Below are 27,574 nucleotides of genomic sequence, written 5' to 3' on the forward strand. Positions count from 1 at the left end.
CTCACCAGATCTTTACTCAGTGTCGAGTACGGTCCAGATGCTATGAAACGAGGATCTCACAGGATCCTATAGTGCCATTCTTCCTGTCAAACCGAATGCATGTAACTTCTGCTTTAACATCTACCATTTATTCTAAAGACTAAACTCTTGGGAGGAAATATGTCTACTGTGATGACCACTTTATCCCTTGCCTGTATCATACTAATACATAATAAGTGTAAATATTTGAATTACAAAAGAACTACAAAAAATCAATATAAACATATATATACACACATGCATTAAAATTTCCCTTCAAGAAACACTTTCAAATCTAAAAAAAAGAAATTCATATGATCCCAGCTATGTTAAAAGTAGGAAGACTGAAAGGAATTTCTCAAATTTCTTTATGGATGGTGGCATTAACAGTATTTGTCATACTTTCGATATTTCTATGTTCTGTTTTCTTACATCTATATTAGTAGAAAGGAGAAAATAAAGTAAAACCTAATAATGCCAGAAAATAACCTGTAAACTCTTAAAAGTGTTAACATAAATGTACATAGATGTAGCATCATCTACAATTACCATTCTCAAGACCTATCTGCTTCCATTCTCCTTACCCCTCATGTAAACAGAGATTCATGTAACAGACGCTTAGGGACAGCATGCCCTTCCCTCAAATCCTTCGTTAGAATTATGAGGTGGTAATTAGATTGCATAGGGAAACTTCCGAAAGAAATCCGGAAGTAGCTGGGTGAGGCAGCCCTCTTCTGGGGAAATAAGAAAATGCACCTACTCCAAAGGATCTTGAAGGATTGAAAAGGGCATGAAGCGCCTCCAGGGCATGAGGATACTGAAAGATATTTCCTGAAAACAATGGATTTTTGAAGCTAAAGGTCATTGTGAAAGTTGAAGTGTAGTATTTATTTCTGTAAATATTGAGTACGTGTTTAAAATCTCTGAGCGTCAATTTCTTATCCATAAAACATAAGTAACAGTACTTCATAAGGTGACTGAAATTACTGTGAAAAAATACGATCATTTAACACAGTGCTCAGCAGACAGGAAACGCTTAATAAATGATAGCCATTATTTTAGCTATTACTCACATTTTATAATCTTTGCAGTAATCATTTTACCTTGTGCAACTTTTCAATTATTTACAAAAAAAGGACTCTAGGAATCTTAAAAGATTGCATCTAAGAAAACAGGTGCAAGTGTGTATGCATTTAAAAAGCATAATATACTACACTACATCTGAAACTAATGTAACATTGTTTGTCTATTTTCCTTCAGTAAAAATCACTTTAGTGACAGACAAAAGTTTTAAGGCAGAAAGCATGAAAATATTCAACTGAGATTTGTTCACTGAAAAACTGTTTATTAAGATGTTAATGTTTTAGTTATTTCAGTAATTATATAATTTAAAATTCTGAATCACCTCTGGATAATCTAGACATGTATGCAAACTACTGTACTTCCTGATATTTAACATCATTAGACTTCTCCAACTTTCAATTATCAGACAAAATATTAAACTTTCAAAGTCACATCCTTAGGAGTTCATAAATTCCTATTTGCCCAAGTTTTTTAAATTGATAAAGAAGGAAGCCAAAATCCACAAATCAAAAGTCTTACTCTGCCTTTCACAATGTATATCAAATCAACACAATGTACACTTTAAATATCTTCATTTCATCAATTATGCCTCAATAAAGCTAAAAAAAAAATGAAATCCCACACAAAAGTCTTAATCTGCACCAATGCTGAGAAATAGTGCAATGAAAGATCTTTTATTCATCATGTGAGCAAAAATACAGAATATATTTACTGATTAATCTTCCCCTAAAGAGAATATACTTTGTATTTAGAGAAATAAGTAGTTAATTGTCAGGAGTTGCTTTTGGAGAATAATCAATCAGTGCCTTATCAACGGTGGGATACTGATACCAGGTACCATCACCTCTCGAACGCATTAACCTTCGCACTTCCAGCTCCTCTAACCTGTAACAAACAGGATAGCAATATTGTGAGTCCAGTATTTCCAACTGCAAAGTTATCTCCATAAAGAATAACCACTAGAGAGTCTTTTGCTTTTGTGTAAAGTATTATCTAAAGAATTTATGTATTCATGTACCTCAATAGATCCATGTGTATGCATATATCTGATATGCACCTATGAGCAAAATTTGGGACTTATTTTTGACTTTCATTATCTTGCTTAGGTAGTTAGCCAACAAATCCTGTTTTTGATCACCAGAACACCACTTGAATTGATAATCTATTTTCTCCTCTTATCCCTGCTCTTTATCTGGACAGATCACTTTTACATGAATAATGGTAATGCATTTCCTGTCTTCCTGCCTTTTAGAAAACCTCTTGGAGACCACATACTCCTGAAATAGTTCCTCTCCAAAGCAAACCATAAGAGACTCTTACTATAGAGAACAAAAAGGGTTGCAGGAGGCGGAGGTGGGTGGGGAATGGGCTAAATGGGTGATGGGTACTAAGGAGTGCACTTGTGTTGAGCACTAGATGTGGTATCTAGGTGATGAATCACTAAATTCTACTCCTGAAACCAATTTTACACTATATGTTAACTAGAATTTAGATAAAAACTTGAAAAATAAAATAAAAAATGAAAGTCTCTTCTCCATCAAACCTTTTTCCTTCCATTTTTATAGACTATATATTAAATTTTTCATATGACTGGAAATTTATCACAGTTAAATAATTCACTTTATTAACCTTAACCAGCTCACTAACCCTATCTCCTGTCTATGAGAAATTACAAACCTTTGTGATTGTTATCTAAGAGAGTATACATCTTTCCTTTTTTTTTTTTTTTAGGATTATGTATCTTCATATTATCCTTTTTCTTTTCTATTCTTTAGAATGTAATTATCCAAGGGGTACCTGGGTGGCTCAGCCATTAAGGAGCTGCCTTCATCTCAGGTCATGATCCCAGGGTCCTGGGATTGAGCCCCGTGTCTGGCTCCCTCCTTGGTGGGAAGCCTGCTTCTCCATCTCCATCTCCCCCTGCTTGTGTTCCCACTCTTGCTCTCTCTCTCTCTTTGCTAATTAATTAATTAATTAATCTTTAAAAAATTAGAATGTAATTATCCAAAATCAAATATTAAAATACTCATCAAAAGGACTGGTTATATGACTAATGTTTCCCCCTTGTAAGAGACTACTAGGCACCTGTTAAAAAGAATGAGGAAAACCTATATATAGTAAATACAGATGCTACATATATGGTTAAATTAAAAATGCAGGGTCTATAGTAGCAACATCCACAATAGCGAAACTGTGGAAAGAGCAGAAATGCCCTTCAACAGACCAATGGATAAATAAGATGTGGTCCATACACACAATGGAATATTACTCAGCCATCAGAAAGGATGAACACCCAACTTTTGCATCAACATGGATGGGACCGGAGGAGATTATGCTAAATTAAATAAGTCAAGCAGATGAGTCAATTTTCATATGCTTTCACTTATCTGTGGAACATAAGGAATACCATGGAGGACATTGGAAGAAGGAAGGGAAAAATGAAGGGGGGAATAAAGAGGGGAAGATGAACCATGAGACTATGGACTCTGGGAAACAAACTGTGGGTTTTAGAGGGGAGGTGGGTAGGGGGATGGGTGAGCCTGGTGATGGGTATTAAGGAGGGCACAGATTGCATGGATCACTACACCAAACAATAAATCATGAACACTACACCAAAACTAATGATGTACTGTATGGTGACTAACATAATAATAAAAAAAAAAATGCAGGGTATAAAATGAGGATGTGTAGCATCTTCTCATTTCATTAAAAAATAGAAAGTAATCATCTGTGACTATGTAGATGTACACATGCAGAGAGTATTAAAAAACCTGGAGGGTCATAATTAATAGCTATCTCTAGGGAGAGCCATTATGGGAGAAAGTCCCTTTCTATTTTGTATCTTTCTTTTATGCTTCAGTTTTCCAAATACCTAAATACACTTTTAAAAAAATGTAGGTACTCTCATTCCATCCTCACAATAGCATCTTTTCTTTGGGGATAGAAGTCAGGGTTTTGTTTTTGTTTTTACTTTGTTTTGTCTGGAAATTATGTCTAAGGAATTCTGGAATCTTTTTTTTTTTAAGATTTTATTTATTAATTTGACAGAGAGACAGATCACAAGTAGGCAGAGAGGCAGGCAGAGAGAGAGAGAGGAGAAAGCAGGCTCCCTGCTGAGCAGAGAACCCGATGTGGGGCTCTATCCCAGGACCCTGGGATCATGACCTGAGCTAAAGGCAGAGGCTTTAACCCACTGAGTCACCCCTGCACCTCTATGATCTGTCTTTTTTTTTTTTTTTAAGATTTTATTTATTTATTTGACAGACAGAGAGCACACGCAGGCAGAGAGGCAGGCAGAGAGAGGAGGAAGCAGACTCCCTGCTGAGCAGAGAGCCCGATGCAGGGCTCGATCCCAGGACCCTGAGATCATGACCTGAGCCGTAGGCAGAGGCTTTAACCCACTGAGCCACCCAGGCGCCCAGGGGATCTGTCTTTTAATTGGAACTCAAAGGTATATGTTTGAAGGTCAAAAAAGTCAAATGTTACGAAGTATGAACAATGTTGCTGTTGCAAGCTCTTAAATACTTAACAATTCCATATAGTAACTATATATACACGTGTAATTATAAATATAGAAAACGGGCTCTTCATATGTTCCTTTAATCATTTAAATATTTTAAAATATAGTAACAATTTTTATAAACTATAAAGTTTAAAAGAGAATAAACAGAAAGCAGATCAATGGTGGACTGGGGCCAGGAGCAGGGGATGAGGAATGACTGGAAAGGAGAGCAATGAGGCTCAGTAGGTCAGAAATGACCTTGACTGTGGTAGTTACACAGCTACTCACCTTTGTCAAAAACCCACCAAACTTAATGGGTACATGTGTCTGTATGTAAACCTCACAAACACTAAGATAAAACTCAAACAGGATCACATTTAAAAGCAGCAAAAGGAAACATGAGTGAACATTTAAAATAATAATCTGGACTTATATATTTGCTTATTTAACCACCATCAGAGACCTATGCATGACATAAAATCCCAAAAGCTAAAGACTGACAACCTGACAATAATCAAATGAGTAAATATAAAGTAATTAAAACACTACTACATAGTAATGTTCAGAAACAGATTAGCCACTATTATAGTTTTGTTATCTGAAACATAAAAACACTTTGGTTGCAAAAAAATTCTACACCATTAAAAGACAAATGACAAGTTAGGGAAACATAATTGCAACAAAACCCAAAAGAGATATTTTAGTTAAATGTATAAATTAGTAGAAAAATGGGCAATTTACAGGAGAACAAATACAAATAACCAATAAATATATGAAAAAATACTCAACCCTACAAAAAAATACAAAATTGAAATAACGAGATAACATTTTCAACTATCTTATCAGCAAAATGTTTAGGTTTGATAAATTCCGTTTATAGGGAAGGGTATGAAAAACAGAAATTGTTACGTATTTGTGGCAGAAAAAACAACTGGTACAACTTTTTGGAAAAGAGTTTGGCAATATCTATCTAAAATTTAAAACAGGGGCGCCTGGGTGGCTCAGTGGGTTAAAGCCTCTGCCTTCAGCTCAGGTCATGGTCCCAGGGTACTGGGATGAGTCCTGCATCGGGCTCTCTGCTCGGCAGGGACCCTGCTTCCCTTCCTCTCTTTCTGCCTGCCTCTCTGCCTACTTGTGATCTCTGTCTGTCAAATAAATAAATAAAATCTTAAAAAAAAATTTTTAAACATATAACATTTGGTTTATCAGTGCCACTGCTAGGAATTTATATTTCAGATACACTAAATAAATATGCAGAAATCTACATATGAGGATATTCACCATAGCACTATGTACATTATCAAAAAACTTGGAAAGAACCTAAGTACCAACAACATGGGACTGGTCAAAAAAATTAAGGCACATCCATCCAGCGAAATATATGACCAGCCATTGAAACGAATGGGGTATATACTATTATAGAAAGATCACCAAGATATATTTAAGAGAAATGAAGACAGGGTGCAGAACAGTGTTTATAAGAGGATTCTATCTGTGTTAATATATTTTAATTTTTTTATTCAAATTCAATTAGCCAACATACAGTACATCATACTTTCAGATGTAGTGTTCAAAAATTCATCAGTTGCATATAACACCCAGGGCTCATCAAATCACATGCTGTCCTTAATGTCCATCACCCAATTATCCCATCCTCCTATCAACCTCACCTCCAGCAGCCCCCAGTTTGTTCCCTATAGTTAAGTGTCTCTCACGGTTCTTCTCCCTCTCTGATGACTTCCCATTCAGTTTTCCCTCCCTTCACTTATGGTCCTCTGCACTGTTTCTTATATTCCATATATGAGTGAAACTGTGTGATAATTGTCTTTCTCTGATTGACTTACTTCGCTCAGCATAATACCCTCCAGTTCCATCTACATCAATAAATGATAAGTATGTGTTAATACTTATAAATAAAAATACTAGTGTATTTTTAATGCACAGTTGTTTTTTTTTAGCAACAGATGTAAGAAATAACTAAATAGTAGTCACTTTTAAATATGAGACTAGGTAGTAGAGGAAAGGAAACTGGGGAATGGGGCAGAGGGAGGGGAGGGCTGCCTTGCACTTAAGAGTGGGATATTTTAAAAAAGAATTCCTTTTATTTTGACAGATATTATCAACTAATAATCTCTCAGTCTCCAACTTATAAACTCCACTCCAAACAAGCTATTCTCTCCCTGTCTTTACCTTTTAAATGGAGCATCCTGTGCTGATATAGTTTATTAAATTTTTTCTCATGGCTTGCAACAGTAAAAAAGGATTTTCTTCCTTGTTCCACCCCTCTTTTTTTTTTTTTTTTACCGTAAGTCAGCCTTCTCAGCTTCAATCTGAAGGATAGCCATTGTTTTTTCATAATTCTTTTCAGGGCTATCAAAGAAAGTTCGGGCAATCCATCTTGATATAGGATGCTACAAGAGAAAATTTGTTTATTTTTGTGAACAGTACTTTGCTCTTCCAGTTTCCTATTCTTTAAAATAGCCATCTCAGGTAAACCAGTAATACTTACTAAAGGCCAACTACTTTATATGTACTTTAAATAACTTTAATCCATTACATGGATACTATTTTTGTCCCCATTTTATAGACAAGCAACTTGCACAATGTTATACAGGTAATAAATGCCAGCATCTGGACACAAACCAGGTCTGTCTAACTCCAAAACCTGTGCTTTTGCCATTATACTACACGGAGTACCTTAAGTGGCAGATTTAGGAACCAAACCCAGAGTTTGGCAATCAAAAACTGAAGCTCCTTCTCTCAGCACTCCTTTTTTCTGTATGGCCTGCCTTAAGGTGCGATAATGATACATTTCTTTTCTGAAATACAGTTCATTCAGGTAATAAAACACGATAGTATTTAATCAAGGCCATCTTACTACAATACTTATAAAGACAAGTAACAGACTTAACTTCAGGTTTTAGTAGCAGTGATAGCATAGTAAAATGACTAACAGTATGGGCTGTCGGGCCATGCCTACTTAGGTTCCAATACTGGCCCTACTTCTTGGACAGGTCACTTATCCTCTTTCAAGCCTTAGTCTCTTCACCTCTGAATTGGGAATAATAATAGCACATTTCACATGAAATAAGAGAGTATTTGCAAAATGCTACCACAGTGCCTGCTACACAGCAGATGCTCAATAAATCATTAGCACAGGTAACATCTTTCCTTGGGCATTGAACTGAGGATAAATGCTGACTGTTACTCTGCTAGGATAAGAACACACTACAGAGTCATTCTTTTCAAAAAAACCACGAAGATTAAAGTAATAAAACACAGAAAATTACCAAAAGAAGTTGCTTGTAAAAAGTTAGGACAAAATGTATCATCTACTTGCTATCAAAAACTGAATATAAAACAGTATCATAATTGCTAAATTAAGACATTAATCAGTGCACCGACAAGACACCTAACAGAAAGTAACTTTCAATACCCACCTTGAAATATTCCCAGTGTTCTGGGATATAGCCTTCTGGAATCTCTGCTAACTCAGCTTCACCTAATAAGAGAAAACAGTGATGTCCAATTTTAGTGTCAGGAGTTTGTAATATTAATTCTTCCCCATTTAAGTAAGAAACCAACTTCTTGTGATTTTAAAGGAACTTCTGTTTGTACCAATGAAGATTAAAACACAGCTGACCCTTGAACAACATGAGTTTGAATGGCATGGGTCTACTTACACATGGATTTTTCTACTGTATAGTACTGTAAATGTATTTTCTCTTCCTTAAAATTTTCTTAGTAACATTTGTTCTCTAGCTTACTTTATTTTTTCATTTAATTTTATTTATCTGAGAGATAGAACATATGCATAGGTGAGGAGCGGCAGAGAAAGAGGGAGGAGAGAAGCAGACTCTTTGCTGGGGAGTGGCCAAGCCTGATGTGGGGCTGGATCTTACAACCATGAAATCATGACCTGATCTGAAACCAAAAGGTGGACACTTAGCCAACTGAGCCACCTAGGTGCCCCTCTCTAGCTTACTCTATTAATAAGAATATACTATATAATTTAAAAAACATTCAAAGTATGTGTTAATCCACTATTAGTAAAGTTTTGCAGGGAGTCAAAAATTACATGTGATTTTTGACTGAGCAGGGGGTTGACACCCTGACACTATTCAAGGATCAAGGAGCGACTGTATTTTAATCACTTTAATGTGATTGAAAATCATTTCATTCATTAGATATTTTTAGATATCTTCTATATGTAAGGCATTGCCTATAGACATTATATAAGAGTTTCAAACTTTGTTTTTATATAGTATAACAAAATATAATAAAGAACACATTCCTTCTGGTTTTTCCTATCACTACTAGGCAAAGCATTTTAGAATTCAAGATGTTAGAAGTACTTTGGGCAGAATTTCCCATGGAAACCTAATGCTAGTTGTCTTTCACAGTTTCATTCTTTTTTATTTAGAAGATTATAATTTTATGTGTTTCAAGACGGATAAAAAAAATTCTTCCATCACTCAGCCTCTCTTCCACCTCTGTCTCTTTCTATTTTCCTTATTCAGATTTGTCAAAGCTCGTTTGGAGAAATAATGAGGAGGAGGAAATCAAGGCTTTCTGAAGCCTTTTGTAGCCTCTACAGAGTTGATGACCTTAAAGGTTTATGGAGGGAAAAAAAAATGTTAAAAAAACATTGTAGGGGGCACCTGGGTGGCTCAGTGGGTTAAAGCCTCTGCCTTCGGCTCAGGTCATGATCCCAGGGTCCTGGGATCGAGTCCTGCATCAGGCTCCCTGCTCAGCAGTGCCTGCCACTCCCCAGTTTGTGTTCCCTCTCTCTGTCAAATAAATAAATAAAATCTTAAAAAAAAGATTAAAAAACAAATAATTTTCTTTATAATATCCGTAACCTGTTATTAATGTACAGAGGTTTTAAAATTTTACCAGTTCAGTCAGAGAGGTACTTACCAATGAATATATTCACCAGAGTTATGCCAATGGCTACTGGAATCCCAGTCAACAAAATGTAGAATTTCTGTTGAGATTAAAAAATGGTTTTCAAATAACCATTTCCTAACTCTCTTTCCCCACTCTCAAACTGTCTACCATTTTTATTTCCTTACATTGCCTATAAAATAAACTGGCCATACTGGAGATGTGATACCAAATTACTTCTGAGATTTTCTTTTACTCTAACTTCTAGATGCCTATGTTTGGCACTAAAAATGAAAGAGAAAAGTAAGGATGAATTATATAATACCGTATCTATTTAAGTGGTTTTTCATTTTTTGGTTGACACAACGTAATAATAGTTCGAAGTTTTTGTAGAACTTTATAGAAGTTTTTGTAAAAACATCTGAGTGATTTCAGCCACTGTAGGGTTTGAGTTGGTGATGACAAGAAATGTGGGAGCTCAACAATGAGGATGAAGAGGGACATTAAGCACAAAGGGCAAGCAAGAGGTCTAGAGGGCAGCCATTGCTCAAATGGTCACAGCTGAAGGAACAGTGGCAGAGTCCAGACACTCTTCCATCTTCCAAGACTCTACTTTTCCTTATAGAGCCTTGAAATACAAATAACAACCAGTAGCCCACTTGATTCTCTGAAACCAATGTTCCTGAACAATACAGAAATAAAAAATTATAACCCAAAATAATGGAGTTACTTATTTAAAGAAGTCTTTCAGTGAGTTCCCTGGTAATTTAAAGAATATTTAAGTAAGACAGATAACTATCCCCAAGCAAATACATTTTCAAAGTTCTATAATTTATAGATTTTGGTGTGTGTGTGTGTGCATGTGCAAGGGAACACAGATTATATTTCAAAACCCCACAATCTTAAGAATACGGGAATGGCTCAAATTTTACCTCTAATGCCTATGAGTCCTTTTTATGAAGAAGTAAAGGTTCACTAATTTAAAAAGAAATTCAGGAACAAATCAGACATTACTACAAAATCTCAGTATCGATTGAGAAAAGAAATATGAGTTTACAAAATAACATCTTTTTAAAATGAAAGATGTTCTCTAAATAGACAAAAAAAACCCCCACATTCCTATTTGTATGTAAAGAGTTTAGTTCAGCAAAATTTTTAACTCACCATTAAACTCAAAAAACGCTTGTCATAGAATGCAGATGGTTTGATGATAAATAGTCTTTTCCCATGGCCTCCACTATGTCGCACAGGAGCTGGAAATAATAAACCACCCTGTTATACAAGGCTCAAGTTATACTGTTATATTCTGAGATCAAAGCAGGTTATAAGAAAATATACATGCATAAATGTTTAATGTGGATTAAGATAAAAATATGTATTTTTATTTGAGTACTAAAGGCAGAGTAGATATCTTTAAACAGAGACTGGTATACTGTTGTAAACTATAGTTCTCTCCATTTTTCAACATTAAAGAAATATCTAAACCATTGTTTGAATTTGTTTCCATTGCAGGCAAGAAGGTCAGATACTCTTGGCAGGCTACTTATCTTTGTTTACCTCCACAATAAATATTTGCTACAGCTATTAAGTAAGTAAACTTAATTTAAATTGTGTCATGTCACATGATGAGGCAACATACATTAGGAGCTCACAGCAAACTAGATAGAAAGACATTTATTCAACATATCCAGCAGGAATTTGAACTTGTTCAAAAGTAAACACTCTAACATATCTCGATAAAATCACTCAGTAATACGTTTCTGATTGTGAGTATCATCCTGTTCATATTCTCACTCAGATGGTATGTAATCAACTCTCATGGGAGATAAACTGAGGCAAAATTTCACTCCTGATCTTTTTTCTACATGATTTCCCTTTCTTGGGTGTCTGGAAGGACCACTGCAAACACTGTAAGCCCTTTCTGCTGAAAGCAGGAAAGGATCTTATTGTTACTGGGAAACTGAAGTTACTGTTTCTGCTGAGTGTAACTGTATTCAAGGAAATTTCACGTGAGAGTCACTGTGGGATAAAAACTACTTTCCATTAAAGGAATTTCAGTCATCACAGAGCTCATAAAGATTTGTATCCTTTGTCAAGCTTAAATGTCTGGAATGCCCTCTCCTCTCCTGAAATCTATTCTTCAGGCCCAGATGACATTTTATCCTCCAAGAAACCAACCCTCTTTCCAAGCATGTGAGATCTCCACCTTTCAACTGCTGTATATTCTAGTGATATTCACACTTGCTTTCACTGTTCCCACTGAAATATAAACGTCTTGAAGTTAAGAATACAGGAACTGTGGGGCGCCTGGGTGGCTCAGTGGGTTAAGCCTCTGCCTTCCACTCAGGTCATGATCTCAGGGTTCTGGGATGGGGCCCCACATCAGGCTCTCTGCTCAGCAGGGAGCCTGCTTCCTCCTCTCTCTGCCTGCTTGTGATCTGTCAAATAAATAAATAAAATCCAAAAAAAAAAAAAAAAAAGAATACAGGAACTGTATTCTTAATTTTGGCATCATCTATAGCAGCTTGTAATGAATTTAGGAGGTTAATTCATAAAAGAATTAGAAGCTGGCATGAATTTACTGGGTACAATTCATACTATTAAGGCTTCTAAAATAACAAGAGAATGTGACAAAGTAATTATGTATTTCAGAAAACAATTTGAAAGATACAATGGAATTCTCTGTGGACTAGGTGGGGAAAAAAGGGCTGGATAACAGTATAAACCACTCATTAATTAAATAAATATCTAAGTGCCTACTATGTAGAGGTCCTACGCTAGACCTACAGTCTCAAAGGGATATAGATCCTGCTGGGAGAAACAAATAAACATAATTAGACATCTGTAAGGACAAAACAGAGAAGAAACAGGATGCAATATCAGGGAAAAAACAGGCCCAGGAGTTCCTATTTACACAGGATGGTGAGGATGGGGGAGTACGAAGAAGGTGCATCATAAGCTGAGCGAAATAGCAATTTAGGTGAATTTGTAAGGGGTAACTGATTGATTGATTACACCCAAAGGTGCTGGTTACTTAATTCAGTAACCTGCCAAAAGACTCTCTCCACAGCCCTGAGAGGTCAAGACTTCTATACATGGCCTAGATGAGGTGAAAATGACATTCCTGATGACACAAAGCTACTACTACCAGAGTGATCACTACACTGATGATGAAGTGGAATCCCAAAAGTCTTCATACTCATTTTTTAAAATTTTATTAACATATAATGTATTATTTGCTTCCAGAGTACAGGTCTGAATCATTAGTCTTACACAATTCACAACACTCACCATAGCACATACCGTCCCCAATTTCCATAACCTAGCCACCCCATCCCTCCCACCCTCCCACCCCCCCCACCCCCCAGCAATCCTCAGTTTATTTCCTGAGATTAAGAGTGTCTTATGGTTTGTCTCCCTCCCCAGTCCCATCTTGCTTCTTCATACACATTTACAAAAGGCTGATTCTAAAAGGATAAATAGAGTAAGTGGAAGTTCCTGACTGCATCCTCTGAAAGTTGCTCACAGATTTAAGAAGAGTCATTGATGTGATGTGGTTACCAAGAACGCCAAAGACAGTTCAATCCTAATCTTATGTACTAGAAGCATAGGGTCAAAACAGGAGGAGCACCCACCCCCATCTCCTAACCACATCTGCAGAAGTGTATCCATCCCAGAGCACACTGTTTTAGAGAAACAATCTGGAGGACACTCCAATTTTAGCAACCAGGATGGCAAACAACCTGGAAACTGATACAGTGAACCTTAAAGAACTGAAACTGATTGGCCTACAAAAAAGAAGTCTGGGTAGAAACCAGATAAATGTCTTTAAATAGCTAAAGGGCTGTCCCATGACAAAGGGCTTTTACGTCTGTGTTGGCCTGAAAGGAAGAACCAGGATCATTGTGTGAAAGAAAAATTTTCAGCTTAATACAAGGAACAAATTTATAACGATTTTACTGGTTCAAAATAAAATTGGACTGTATCTCCAGTTCCCCTTTATGGAGTTATTCAATATCAACAATAGGATGCAACAAGGATACTCTGGGGTTGGCCCAGAGGATTTCTAAGGTCCTTTTCCTCAAAGAATCTGAACATATGGCCTGTTTTAGAACAAAAGGGCATACCATTGGACTTTATCAGTCTGAATGATTCCCTTCCAACTCCAAGAACTCTTTTTTTGGACTTCGTTTTTGGACTTACTTTCCTCTTTTCCGAAAGGTTTTCCACAGGCTTCTTGAATAGTTACCTCCACACCTCATGCTTCAGGGTCAAGATCAAATGTAACCTCCTCGAAGAGGTCTCCTCTGGCTACCCTATTTAAAGCTGGCCTCCCACTTATCCTCCTTAACATCATTTGATTAGTTCCCTTAGAACAATACACACTAGGCCTGATTTTTTTTCCCCAAGGCCTGATTTTTTTTTTTTTAAGCCTGATTATTTTGTTAAAGTCCATCAGGTGAAGGACTAGATTATTCAGTACTTTATCTCCAGTACCTTTAGTGTCTGCCACATGGAAGGTGTCCCATAAATACTGTTGAATTTACATTTCTTAAGTAAATTAAATGTTAGTCAGGATACTTCCTTGCCTTCTGAAAGTAAATCTACTCAGAAGAGATAGTGTCCTCCCATTTTCCTTTTCAATCTGGGAGACAGGCAGAGAGAAAGACACACACACACACACACACACAAACACACATACTCCACAGAAAGTGAGATGGATGACACTCTGCATGTTTTAAGGACAACTGATTATGAAAAACACTATTCATAGATATGGAAAATGTAACAAACAAAAACTATGGAAGAATGCTTGGTCTGGTTGCATTCTAGCAATATTAATGCAGTTAGGAAAGTGAATTGCTTGCTTTCTTTACATATAATTACCCTACTGTTAAACAACAATTATTTTTGGAATTAAATGTGGTAAATAACTATTATTACTATTAGCTGTTCTAAAGTATACTTCGTAGCACTAAACTCTTTTCAAATATTCTAAACCTTCATGATTTGTTGTTGATGTAGTAAGGCTATCTGCTTACAATCTAAAAATATTAGGGTGAACACTGCTTACAACCAGGTGACTGCCAGGATTTCTGGAACTCAGATTCTCCTTCCACCAAAATACATATCTTCTACCATTCTCTAAAGCCTGAAATTTCTCAACTAGGTTTTCATTTAGCTTTATGAAACTAAAGTTTCAATAACTAATTTTTTTTTAAAGATTTTATTTATTTGACAGACGGAGATCACAAGTAGGCAGAGAAGCAGGTAGAGAGAGAGGAGGAAGCAGGCTCCCTGCTGAGCAGAGAGCCTGACACGGGGCTCGATCCCAGGACCCTGGGATCATGACCTGAGCCGAAGGCAGAGGCTTTAACCCACTGAGCCACCCAGGTGCCACTCAATAACTAATTTTTTTAAATGCAAGTAACCTCAGGAAAGTTATGTTTTTGACAACTGTGGTATTTGTGAGGAACAAATAAGATAAGGCAGATTTTGTGTCTTCGTGACAACAATAGAAAATTGGCCATTTTCTTTTTCTCATTCTCGGACTATTCCCAGTTAATGACTCCAGCAACTCAATTATCCTGGATAAAAATCTCACTCATCTTCCTTGCACCCACACCATGCTCATCAGCTGGCAAGGCCTCTTGATTCTAAGATTCAAATTTTGTATTTCTTTCCATGCCGTCTTCACCTCACTCTCTGGCTAAAGTAATTAGCACCCGCTTAGAAGCCAACCTATATTCAGAAGCATCTTCCCAAAACACTACTGATGTTGCTCTCCTGCTAAAACATTCTCTCTCTACAGCCTACAAGAGTTAAGATACTTTGGTTTCATATTCAGTCCTTCCACTCCTCCAATTTAACCCCAACTTCTTGTTCTTTAGCCTTTTCTCTCAACATTTACCTATCCCAAGAGCCCCACATTCAGATCTATCAGAAAATACATCCTCGGGGCACCTGGGTGGCTCAGTGGGTTGGGCCTCTGCCTTCAGCCCAGATCATGATCTCAATGTCCTGGGATTGAGCCCCACATTGGGCTCTCTGCTTAGCAGGGAGCCTGCTTCCCCCTCTCTCTGTCTGCCTCTCTGCTTACCTGTGATATCTCTCTCTGTGTCAAATAAATAAATAAAATCTTAAAAAGAAAATACATCCTCTACTTTTCTGCCAATTGCACTTTTAAAACTATCCAGAATCTAGTTAAAATGTCTCACCTTCTATGTCTGAATTAACTCCATACTCTTTTGTTTATATAATCATTTAAATACTCTTCTCAGTTTTTTTAAAACATAATATGCATACATCAGTCTTCAAGTTAAAGCTCCTGCAGCTGAGGGAAGAACTTAAGCTTATTTCTCGAATCCTTTGATATAAGACAATAAATAATTTAATAAAATAGAATACTTGTATCTACTTACCTCCTGATTAAGGTTTTCAATGACAGTGAATGAAGATAACGGGACAGTACCAGATGTTTAAGAAAGGGGTGGCCACAGGGCTCTGTAGAAGGCTAATGCTTCTAAATCCAGGTGCTGTAGATTTTCCCACTCACTCTCACAACTTTCTTATGAGGTAGGTTAAAAATCACCCTCTTTTTTTTTTTTTTACAGCAGTTCTTATGGTAAAATAAGTACCTTTCAAAACGACACTCTAAAAAGATGAAACTTTTGCAGAAACGTATTTCAGGGTTATAAATTCTGTCAGTAGGAAAGAGTTTAGATTTATTTTATTTCTCTTGTCAACAGAATATAAGCATAGTTGTAATAAACATCCTCTTTTTTTTTTAAAGATGAAGAAATGTAGGATCCAAGTAATTGCCTTCCACTTGGCTTCCAAGATATGATGAACCAAAACCATACAGCTACTAAACTCTGAAGCCAGGATTTGAACGTAGGCAGTCTAGCTCCAGGCAACACAAAACAAGGCAAGGTTCTCTTCACTGCTGGATCTTACAGTCTCATAGGAGCAGACATCAGCAGTAATAGATTAAAACCTTTCATTCTATGGTGAGAGATGAGACCACCTGCAAAATACCTTGGAAAGCAGGTATGAGGCTCAAACACAGTAACTCTAGCACAGCTATTAGATCCTTTCCTGCTCCCAGTGGAAAGGGTGTAGATTATAGATCCTTCCAGAATTCCATGAATGGGCAATAATGTATAAAGAGGATTTGGGAATGAGATTTTACCTGAGTTTATCTCCAGCAAGCATGATTAAATACTATCCCCAGCAGGTATTTGAAGAGGGTATTTGCAATCAGAAATGGCTTACAAACAGAATTTATCAAACAATGTTTGCACGTGTAGTTTTTTAACAGGTTCAAATTTCTGCTGGAAATTTGTTCAATACCACTGGTTCTTCCCATGATTTTTGCAACGAGTCTCTGTGTAATGCTTCATCATGTGAAGTGACATAACTCAAATTAAACTGGAAGAAGAAAAAGCGTAAACAGAAAGATATTTTGGGGGCGGAGACCTTTTTGGCTTCACTTCCTTTCTACCTGCTTGTATTGCATAGGGCAGATAGCTTACGGTATATTTTTTTACCAAGAGCATTAAATGAATTAATACATTTAAAATCTTAGGATGGTACATGGCACATAGGTATTCAATAAATGTTAGCTACTATTATTAAATTTGATGCAGTACTGCATTATTTTTGTAATAAACGAAGTCACAGTTCCTTCATTAGTAAAATGGGGATAATAACATTGTACGTACTTTGCAGAGTCTTTGAAAGAATTAGATTGAATACAAGGCATCTGAGGCTTTGTTATTACGATTATTCATTCTCCTATAAGTCAATACACAGTCTCCAAGAAGCTCCAATTTGCCTTACCATGACCTTCCTGGACCTAGCGACTTTTCCTGCATGAGCCCCTTCCTTTCTAAGAAGTTATTAGAACTTATTATTTTATGACTCTGTTGATATCAAACGAATACAATCCAGGCTGGATTCATTACCACATATCATTAACATTAACCCTAAAAACATAGGGCTTTTTTTTTCCCTTTGGTTTTAAAAGAAATATAAATTAAAACATTCCCAAGGACCCTAAAAATATCGTGAAGGCACTGTGCCTACTTAAATGAGTGAGCCCTGAGCCTCTCCACCTGCGTATCTATTACTTAGCATCGGTGGGCTCCTGGGCAACGTGACTTCCAATTTTGTGGGACTAGTACGTGATGTGGGTGGAATATGCAAAGAATCTGGTCTGAGAAACATAGGTCTCAGCTCTATCCCCTTTTAACCCCCACTTCATCCGCAAATTAGCACCAAATGGAATGGCTGAGAGGCAAAGTGCTTCACAAAATGCTAATTAACAACTGAAACGCGAACGCTCTGATTACTTCAGGAAAACCCTTGTCTTCTCACAAAGACCACGCTCCGTCTCTTCTCTCAAGCCCCAGGCCCTCAATTTCTCCCAGATCTCACCAAGGTCACCCGGGAAGAGTTCTCCATCTCTCAACCCACATCCCCTGAGCGCGCTTTCTCCCAAAGCTGGCACCCACCGACAGTCTTCGGAAAGCCACGGGTGAGGAAGCCCCCGAATCCGAGCCGAGTACCAAGCCGGCGGCCGGAGAGAGCAGCCACTGCAGTGACCGAAACCCGCTGCAATAAGCTCATGGCCGCCATGGCTACTACGGGCAGTTGACAAACCGGGAGGAGTAACGGGAGCCGAAAGAGCCAATTTATGAACCAGGGCGAAGGCGGAAGGTGGCCATGTTGAGTGAGGGCAAAGCCTATTTCTGTTTTCTCCATCCGGTCGGCGTAAAACGCCGGAGGTGACGTCATGGCAGAAAAAGCAGTGGGCTTCCGTCTGTGGAAATATGGCTGCGGCCAGTTTCGGCGTTCTTTGCCGAAAAGTCTTAACCGGCCTAAAGCTTTCCAGGTCGCTTATAAGTCCTCAGGCCCTAGCTAGCACAGGGTAAGTGATGTGAGGAGTAGGCTTGTTCTCCTCTTTGGCTGTAGGTCTTGTTTGGCCGCCGAGATACTGAAAACCGCTGAGAGGTCGTGCGGATGGATGAGACCAAAACCACTAGCGTGAGGAGGGAATGACCTTAGAAGAGTCGCCCACCTCCGACATTTCCGTTCTTTTCTCATTTTGTTGTCATTTACTGAAGACCACGCAGTCCATGGGGGTCTCTGGATACCCAGTATTTGTTGAATTAAACCTAAAGGTGCAGACGCATCCCGTTTGGCTGGGTGACTTGCACTGAAGAGTTTTTGGTTACGGAACGGAGCGAGGTTTGGATGAATGAAAAAGAAGGGGGCCTTTGTAATTCCAGAATCTATCACAAAGAGATTGTTTAATAATGTTCAGTGGATAAATGAAACTCAAATGAACGGAAAGTAGCCCTGCAGGTGTGAAAAAGAAACATCCTGCATATGTTCATTATTTCTGGAAAGAGTTTGTTTTCTAGACAGACGGACTAGAGTTTATGGTGTATGATTTCCTCATTTATTTTGGCTTTTATGTGTAATGAGTTGAATTTTATACATAGTTGGGTATGTCGGATTTTTAAAAACTATTATTTTATTTATTTATTTTAAGTAGGTTCCAGACTCCTCTGGTGATGGAGCCCATCGCCCGACTTGAAAGGAAGTAATGTACTTGCCCTTGAATCCAGCACAATAATGAGCGTCTGTTATGTGCTACAATATTATTGCTTACGCTTTCCTTAGAGATAATTTTTTTTTTTTTTTGCATTTTGTAGAGGCTCAAAGGTAGTAACTTGATAAAGGTAACAAACTGATCAATTGTCTCTTCCTCATCCTTTTTTCTTCAAAATAAACTTAGATTTTTATTAATGAATACCTGTTCATTTGCAGACACTTTGGAAAATAAGACAAAGTGTTTTGAAGGAAGTAATAATAATTTTTGCCACTCGTACATAAAGATTTTGTATTCTTTTAAATTTTGCATATATATACATGCAATGTGTATATACACATACACATGGAATTTTAGAATAAAGCCAGAATCGTATTTTCATATATGCGGTTTTGTGCTTTATTCTTGTTTCTCCAACTTTTTATTTTTAAAAACTTCAAACCGACAGAAAAGTTGTAAGAGTAGACAAAAAATAACCATATGCTCTTCATCTTTATTAAGCAATCCTTAGCAATTTTGTCACATTTTCTATGTCTCTGTATATCCATGCCTTTATATTTTTTTCTGAGCTATTTGAGGCATGTCAGAATTGCAAACATCATGACACTTCAGCATATATCTCCTAAGAACAAGAGCACTATCTTAACTACAGTACTACAGTGATCATGCTAGAGAATGTAGTATCAATATACTACAATTACTGTTCTTTTATCTAGCATACAGTCCAAATTGAAATGTCGTCAATATCTTGCTAATTTCTTTTTCTTTTTTTCTTAATTTTTTATTCAGGGTCCAATCAACAATCACTGATTACATTAGGTGTTATGTCTCCTTCGTTATCTTTAATCCAGGACATTTTTTATAAAATCAGCCTCTTTTTAGATTATCCCTCCAATTGGATTTGTCTGATTGCATCCTTGTGTTTAGATACAGGTTAACTTTTTTTGGAAGGAATACAATACGTGTGATGTAATTTGCTATTGTGTTTTCAGTGATTTCACCAGGTTATTAAATATTCTTTAAAAATATGATTCTTAGGGACATCTGGGTGCCTCAGTCAGTTAAGTGTCTGCCATCGGCTCAGGTCATGATCCCAGGGTTCTGGGATCGATTCCGTTGGGCTCCTTGCTCAGTGGGGGCCTGCTTCTCCCTCTGCCTACCGTTCCCCCTGCATGTGCTCTGTGTGTGTGTGTGTGTCTCTCTCTCTCTCTGACAAATCTTAAAAAACAAAAACCACATGATTTTTAAATTACTGTACAGTAATGTCCTAGAAATGAACAGTAATTGAGGCACCTAGGTGGCTCAGTCTGTTGAGTGTCCAACTCTTGATTTCTGCTCAGGTCATGATGGTAGGGTTGTGGGATTGAGCTGCCTCTCCCCACTCGCAGGCTCCACACTCAGTATGAAGGCATCTTGAGATTTTCTGTCTCCCTCTGCCTCTTCCCCTGCACAAGTACATATGTGCATGCACACACTGTCTCTCTCAAATAAATTAAAAAACCACAGCCGCACAATTAATTTTTTAACCATTTCCTGGTTGCATACCTACATTATCATCAACTTTTGGATATCACATATAATGCTTTAATAGACATTTTTACTTATCAGTTTCCAGCTATAGTATTTTTAGTTGAAATTTCTATATGAGGAATTATTGGATTGAAGGGGGAAGCATGGAAGTTTGTGATCTGTGTTGCAAAATTAACCTTCATAATGTCCTTATCTGTTCATAGAACCACTAGCAATGTATGAAAGGCCTAAAAATGTTACTTTGAAATATAATTGTATCAGTGGGGGCGCTGACTGGCTTAGTCTTTAGAGCATGAGTTTAAACCCCATGTTGGAGCCTACTTAAAAAATAAAAAATAGGGGGCACCAGGGTGGCTCAGTTGTTAAGCGTCTGCCTTCAGCTCAGGGTCCTGGGATTGAGCCCCGCATTGGGCTCCCTGCTTGACGGGAAGTCTGCTTCTCCCTCTCCCACTCTCCCTGCTTGTGCTCCCTCTCTTGCTATCTATCTGTCCAATGAATAAATAAAATCTTAAAAAAAAATAAATGAAAATATAGTTATATCAGTATATTACCTCCAAATCATGTGAATATATTAACCTGTGAAATTAAAGAGTAGCAACATCTGTAATGCAGTGCTGAAAATAATTTCTAAAACATTTTATGTTTGTTTCTTGTGCAGAAACTCTGAGTAATTTTCTTAACATTATAGATGAGGAAATGATTCCAGTTATTGCTTATAAAATCCAAATGTTGTAAAACTTTAATCACTTGTTTATATATGTTCAGTTGCAGGTTTTCTCCTAGTCTTTTGTCTAAGAACATACCAAATATCACATCTTTTCACCAGTGTAGATTACTTCACACTACATTGTCAAGGAAAGGACTGGAAGAATTTTTTGATGACCCAAAGAATTGGGGGGAAGAAAAAGTGAAATCTGGTAAGATATTTGGGTTGATCAATATTAAATATATTTATTGAACTCCTTATCATTTTGGGATTATTTATGCACCTTGGAAATCATTTAGGTGTTTTGTTTTTTTCTTTCCTTTGGGAATGTCAAAGAAAATTAAAAGGATAATGTAATATAGAGTTAATTGTTGATCGGCAGGTGGGCAAGAGGTTTAGAAGAGCCATATGTTGAAATTATTAACTGAGGGGCACCTGGGTGTCTCAGTTTCTTGAGCATCCAACTCCCAATTTTGGCTTAAATTATGATCTCAGGGTCAAGAGAGTGAGCCCCATGTCCAGGCTTCCTGCTCTTCAGCTGGGAATGTCTTTAGATTTTCTTCTCCCTCTGCCCGTCCCTTCACTTGCATGCACACATGTGTTCTGTCTCTAAACAAGTAAATAAAATATTTAAAAAAGAAAAAAATTGAAAAAAAAAAGAAAAAAATTGTTAATTGAAGTGAGATTAAGGTTTGTTTTAGATTTCATTTTTTAGAGATAATTGAATATTAATTTATGATGATATAAGATATTTTGGCATTAAGTTTTGGAAATACATTATTAATATAACATTTTTTTAATGTTATTGCCAGTCATATTACTAATATTTTCATGTGTTACCTAATTTAATGCCAATTTAATCCTAATTATGTTTTACACTATAATGTGATAAAACTATTATATTTTATAGATAAGCAAATAGGTTTAGAGAGGTTAAGTAATTTGCCACAGAGCACATAGCTAGAATATTTCATGTTGTGAATTTCAAAATTTTAATAGGAGCTTCATGGACCTGTCAGCAGTTAAGGAATAAAAGTAATGAAGATTTACATAAACTTTGGTAAGTATACTGAGTACATTAATATGTAGGTGTTCAAGGAGTGCCAGAGTGGCTCAGTAGAGCATGTGACTCTTGATCTTGGGGTTGTAAGTTCAAGCCCCACATTGGCTATAGCGATTACTTAAAAATAAAATCTTAAGAAATGTATATGTGTAAGTGTTTGAAGCAGTTAACAGTATAACAGTGAGGTATAAACGTTATATCTATTTGATGTAAGAAATATAGTAACGTAATTTGTCTTATAATACTATGGATGCTGTATAAAACCATTATAGATTTTATAAATATGACAGGTTAAGTAACATTAAGACAAATGTAATAATGTTCTCAAGTATTTGAGGATTTAGAAATTTTACTGTTACTACTACTAATCATACTGGCATATTTGTACTAACAATTTTAGTAAACTAATGAAATAGAGTTTGTTACATTTAGGCCTTCCTCCTTTTTATTACCTTATGCATGGTCTGTAATCTTTAGCTTATTTACTCTGGGGAGTATGTTGGAGAGTGCATTTAATTGGGAATTTAGCTAGATACTTCTCGTAGATTTTCCTGATGAATTAGAGAGGGTTGAGAGAATTTAAGATAGGGTTGCATTTTTAATAGATTATTTATTTATTTACTTATTTACATATTTGTGTTTAATTTTATTAAGGAGCAATTGACATAACACTGTATTAGTTTCAGGGGTACAACTTAGTGATTTGAGACTTGTATGCATTGTAAAATGATCACCTTAAGTACAGTTCAAATATGTCACTGCATGTAGTTAGAAATTTTTTTTTCCTTGTGATGAGAACTTTCAAGATCTGCTTTCCTAGGTATTTTCAAATATGCAGTACAATATTAACTAATCACTATGCTGTACATTACATCCCCTTGACTTATACATTTTATAACTGGAAATTTGTACTTTTTCACTCCTCTCACCCATTTCGCTATTAATCTTAAAAATAGTTATTTTACCAGCAAAATGGGTTTATTCAGGAATAATGGAATTGAAGTTAAGGACAAGCAAGCTATCAGAGAAATTACTGCCTATGCTCTCTTGAAGTAAAACCATAGGCCAGTCTAACAAAGGAATATTATTTTATGGAGAAAGTTGGGCCAGGTTGTTTTGAGTGAAAGTCTATTGGAGAAAAGCAAAAAGTTCATGGAGATGGTTTCTCATTGGCTGAGCTGCTGACATGGTCAGTTTCTTGTAGGAAATGGCAGTGTATGTCTTTCCCTGTTGGAGTCTAATTGATTCTTTCCTGTTGAAGATTCTTCTAGTAGGGATCTGTAATTGACATTTTTTCCTATAATTGACATGGCGTTTTATGGCTCCCCGTTTCAGCAACCCCTTCCATCATCTCCAGTCCACTTTAGTTAGGTTTCCTTTTATTTATTCCCACTTTCCGCCTTTTGGTCAAGATATTTCCTTGAAAGCAGTGGTGTTCAAGACTCAGTTTTTCTATATTTAGTGGTATTGTCCTTCAGTGCCAGGAAAGATCTTTCCTGGTTGTCATGTCCTACCTTGGAGGGAAAGTGCCTAACAGTTGGGAACGTCAAAAGCCCACTTTTGAGTAACAAGGAAGGTTACGAGAGAATTCTCTGGCAGTTCCCATCTAAAGTTTATACTTCTCAAGGCCTAACTATTGGAGATGATCTCCTTATTAGGTGCATCTTTTTTTGTTAATTTAAATTTCAGTGTAATTAAAGTGTTATATTAGTTTCAGGTGTATGATATAGTGATTGAACAATTCTATATATTACATAGTGCTTGTCACTGTAAGTGTACTCTTAATCTCCTTCACCTGTTTCACTATCCCCCACCTCCCTTCTGGGAACCTTCAGTTTGTTCTCTATAGTTAAGACTTTTTTTGTTTGTCTCTTTTTTTACTTTGTTTTGTTTCTTAAATTCCACATATGAATGAAATCATATGGTATTTGTCTTTCTCAGACTTATTTCACACTTAGCATTATATCCTCTAGATCCATCCTTGTTGCAAATGGCAAGATTTCATTCTTTTTTATGGCTGAGTAATGTCTGTTGTACATGTATACACACATTTTTTTTATTCATCTATCAGTGGATAGTTGGGGTGCTTCCATACTTCGGCTGTTGTAAATAATGTCTCAATAAACATATAGGTGCGGGCGCCTGGGTGGCTCAGTGGGTTAAGCCGCTGCCTTCGGCTCAGGTCATGATCTCAGGTCCTGGGATCGAGTCCTGCATCGGGCTCTCTGCTCAGCAGGGAGCCTGCTTCCCTCTCTCTCTCTCTCTCTCTCTCTGCCTGCCTCTCTATCTACCTGTGATCTCTCTCTGTCAAATAAATAAATAAAATCTTTAAAAAACAAAAACAAAAAAATAAACATAATAGGTGCATATATCTTTTTTGATTTGTTTCAGTATTTTTTGGTTAAATACCCAGTAGTGAAATTATTGGATCATATAGTAATTCTAGTTTTAATTTTTTGAGGAACCTTCATGCTGTTTTCCACGGTGGCTGCACCAGATTGTATCCCCACCAACAGTACACAAAGAGTTCCTTTTTCTCCATATCCTTGTCAGTACTTACTTCTTGTGGTTTTTATTTTAGCCATTCTCACAGGTATGAAATGATCTCTCATTGTGGTTTTGATCTGCATTTCCCTGATGATGAGTGATGTTGAGTATCTTTTCATGTATCTGTTGGCCATCTGTGTGTGTTCTATGGGGAAATGTCTCTTCATGTCTTCTGTCCATTTTTAAATTTGGTTATTTGTGGGTTTTCTGGTGTTGAGTTCTGTAAATAATTTGTGTATTTTAGATACTAAACACTTTATCAGATATGTCATTTGCAAATATCCTCTCCCATTCTCTGTGCTGTCTTTTTGTTTTTTTTTGATTATTCCCTTTGCTGTGCAGAAGCTTTGTATTTGAATTGTCCCAATACTTTATTTATTTATTTTTTAAAAAGTAGACCACACCCAATGTGGAGCCCATCATGGGGCTTGAACTCAAAACCCTGAGATTAAGACCTGAGCTGAGATCAAGAGTCAGATATTTAACTGACTGAGCCACCCAGCCACCTCCCAATGGCTTATTTTTGCTTTTGTTTCCCTTGCCTGGGGAGACCAATCTAGAAAAATGTTGCAGTGGTTGATAGAGAAATTATTGCCTATGCTCTCTTCAAGGATTTTTTTGGTTTCAGGTCTCACATTTAGGTCTTTGATCCTAATCCACTTTGATTAGGATCCTTTAATCCACTTTGAGTTTATTTTTATGTATGGTGTAAGAAAGTGGTCCAATTTCATTCTTTTGCATGTTGCTGTCTAGTTTTCCCAACACCATTTGTTGAAGAGACTGTCTTTTTCCCATTGCATAATCTTGCCTCCTTTCTTGAAGATTAACTGACCACATAATTGTGGGTTGTTGTTTTTTTTTAAGGTTTTTTGTATTTATTTGAGAGCGAGAGCGAGAGAGCAGGTATGTGAGGCGGGGAGGAGCAGAGTGGGAGGGAGAGGGCGAGATAAAGAATCTTAAGGAGATTCCACACTGAGCACAGAGCAGAACCCTGAGATCAGGACCTGAACCAACCAAGAGTTAGAGGCTTAACTGACTGAGCCACCCAGGTGCCCTTCGTATGTTTATTTTTGAGCTCTCTGTTCTGTTGCATTGATCTAGGTGCCTGTTTTTGTGCCAGTATCATACTCTTTTGATTACTACAGCTTTGTAGTATAACTTGAAACCTGGAATTCTGATACCTCTGGTATTGTTCTTTTTCAAGATTGCTTTGGGTGCTCGGGGTCTTTTGTGGTTCCATGCAGATTTTAGGATTGCTTATTTCTAGTGCTGTGAACTATTGGTATTTTGATAGGGATTGTGTTAAATCTGTAGATTGCTTTGGGTGGTATGGCCAGTTGAGCAATATTTGTTCTCCGAATCCCACAAGCATGGAATATCTTTCTGTATGTGTTGTCTTCAACTGCTTTCATTGGTGTTTTATAGTTTTCATAGTACATATCTTTCACCTCCCGGGTTAAGTTTATTCCTAAATACCTTATTATTTTTGGTGCTGTTGTAAATGGGATTGTTTCCTTAATTTCTTTTTCTCCTGCTTCATTATTAGCATGTAGAAATGCAGCAGATTTTTGTAGATTGATTTTGTATCTGGTGACCTTACTAAATTCATTTATTCTAGTAGTTTTTTGGTAGAGCCTTTAAGGTTTTCTACATATAGTATGTCATCTGCAACTAGTAAAAGTTTTATTTCTTCCTTACCAATTTGGATGCCTTTTATTTCTTTTTGTTTTCTCCTATGGCTAGGACTTACCGTACTGTGTTGAATAAAAGTGGTGACAGTGGACATCCTCATCTTGTTTATGACCTTAGGGGAAAACCTCTCAGTTTTCCCCCATTAAGTATGATGTTTGCTGTGGATTTTTCATAGATGGTCTTTATTATGTTGAGGTATATCCTCTAAATCCAGTTTGTTGAGGGTTTTTATCATAAGTAGATGTTGTATTTGTCAAATGATTTTTCTGCAGCTATTGAAATGATCATATGGTTTTTATCTTCTCTCTTGTTGATGTGATGTATCATGTTAATTGATTTGTGAATATTGAGTGACCCTCTCATCCCAGTAATAAATCTCACTTGATTATGGTGAATCATTTTTTTAATGTATTGTTGGATTCTTCTTGATGATATTTCATTGAGGATTTTTGCATGTATATTCAGCAGAATATTGGTCTGGAGTTCTCTTTTTTTGTAGTCTTTATCTGGTTTTGCTATGAGGATAATTCTGGCATCATAGAATGATCCTCTTCTATAAAAGAATAAGTATTATTCTATAAAAGAATTATTTTTAAATAATAGAATAAGTATTCTATGAAAGAATTCTTTTTCTTTATTCTTTTTATTTTATTTTATTTATTTATTTGACAGAGATCACAAGTAGGCAGAGAGGCAGGCAGAGAAAGAAGGAGAAGCAGGCTCCCTGCTGAGCAGAGAACCCGATGCGTGGCTTGATCCCAGGACCTGAGATCATGACCTAAGCCAAAGGCAGAGGCTTAACCCACTGAGCCACCCAGGCGCCCCTTTTTCTGTATTCTTATTCTGTAAAAGAACAAGTATTATTCTATAAAAGAATAAGTATCAACTCTTCTTTAAAAGATAGAATTCTTGGGGCACCTTAGTGGC

General features: G+C 36.7%; 2 protein-coding genes across 2 annotated transcripts in view; one reads left to right on the forward strand and one right to left on the reverse strand.

Annotated features, from left to right (window-relative positions):
• Positions 1 to 1,732: 1,732 nt before the first annotated feature.
• On the reverse strand, positions 1,733 to 18,218 carry NDUFB5 (NADH:ubiquinone oxidoreductase subunit B5). The gene is made up of 6 exons (XM_046001313.1): positions 18,007 to 18,218; positions 10,655 to 10,743; positions 9,524 to 9,590; positions 8,044 to 8,105; positions 6,908 to 7,014; positions 1,733 to 1,986 (listed from the first exon to the last, which is right to left on the reverse strand). The coding sequence occupies exons 1-6, from the start codon at positions 18,128 to 18,130 to the stop codon at positions 1,866 to 1,868; spliced, it is 570 nt and encodes a 189-aa protein (XP_045857269.1). The 5' UTR covers positions 18,131 to 18,218; the 3' UTR covers positions 1,733 to 1,865.
• A 78-nt stretch (positions 18,219 to 18,296) lies between these two features.
• Positions 18,297 to 27,574, forward strand: part of MRPL47 (mitochondrial ribosomal protein L47) — a 28,018-nt gene continuing 18,740 nt past the window's right edge. Inside the window, exons 1-3 of the mRNA XM_046003445.1 lie at positions 18,297 to 18,422; positions 21,405 to 21,556; positions 22,345 to 22,405. Coding sequence (XP_045859401.1) covers positions 18,325 to 18,422; positions 21,405 to 21,556; positions 22,345 to 22,405 — 311 coding nt within the window. The 5' untranslated portion in view covers positions 18,297 to 18,324. The remainder of the gene's footprint in view (positions 18,423 to 21,404; positions 21,557 to 22,344; positions 22,406 to 27,574) is intronic.

The sequence above is a fragment of the Meles meles genome, chromosome 4 (assembly GCF_922984935.1).
Source record: "Meles meles chromosome 4, mMelMel3.1 paternal haplotype, whole genome shotgun sequence".
Lineage (NCBI taxonomy): Eukaryota > Metazoa > Chordata > Mammalia > Carnivora > Mustelidae > Meles > Meles meles.

What these genes read in the sequence shown, in the direction of transcription:
- NDUFB5 (XM_046001313.1), bottom strand. Translation starts at nt 18,130, where the DNA reads ATGGCGGCCATGAGCTTATTGCAGCGGGTTTCGGTCACTGCAGTGGCT. An exon ending in AGCGTTTTTTGAGTTTAATG is followed by an intron (nt 9,591 to 10,654) that starts GTGAGTTAAAAA and finishes TAATCTCAACAG; the next exon opens with AAATTCTACATTTTGTTGAC. An exon ending in AACACTGGGAATATTTCAAG is followed by an intron (nt 7,015 to 8,043) that starts GTGGGTATTGAA and finishes TTTCTCTTGTAG; the next exon opens with CATCCTATATCAAGATGGAT.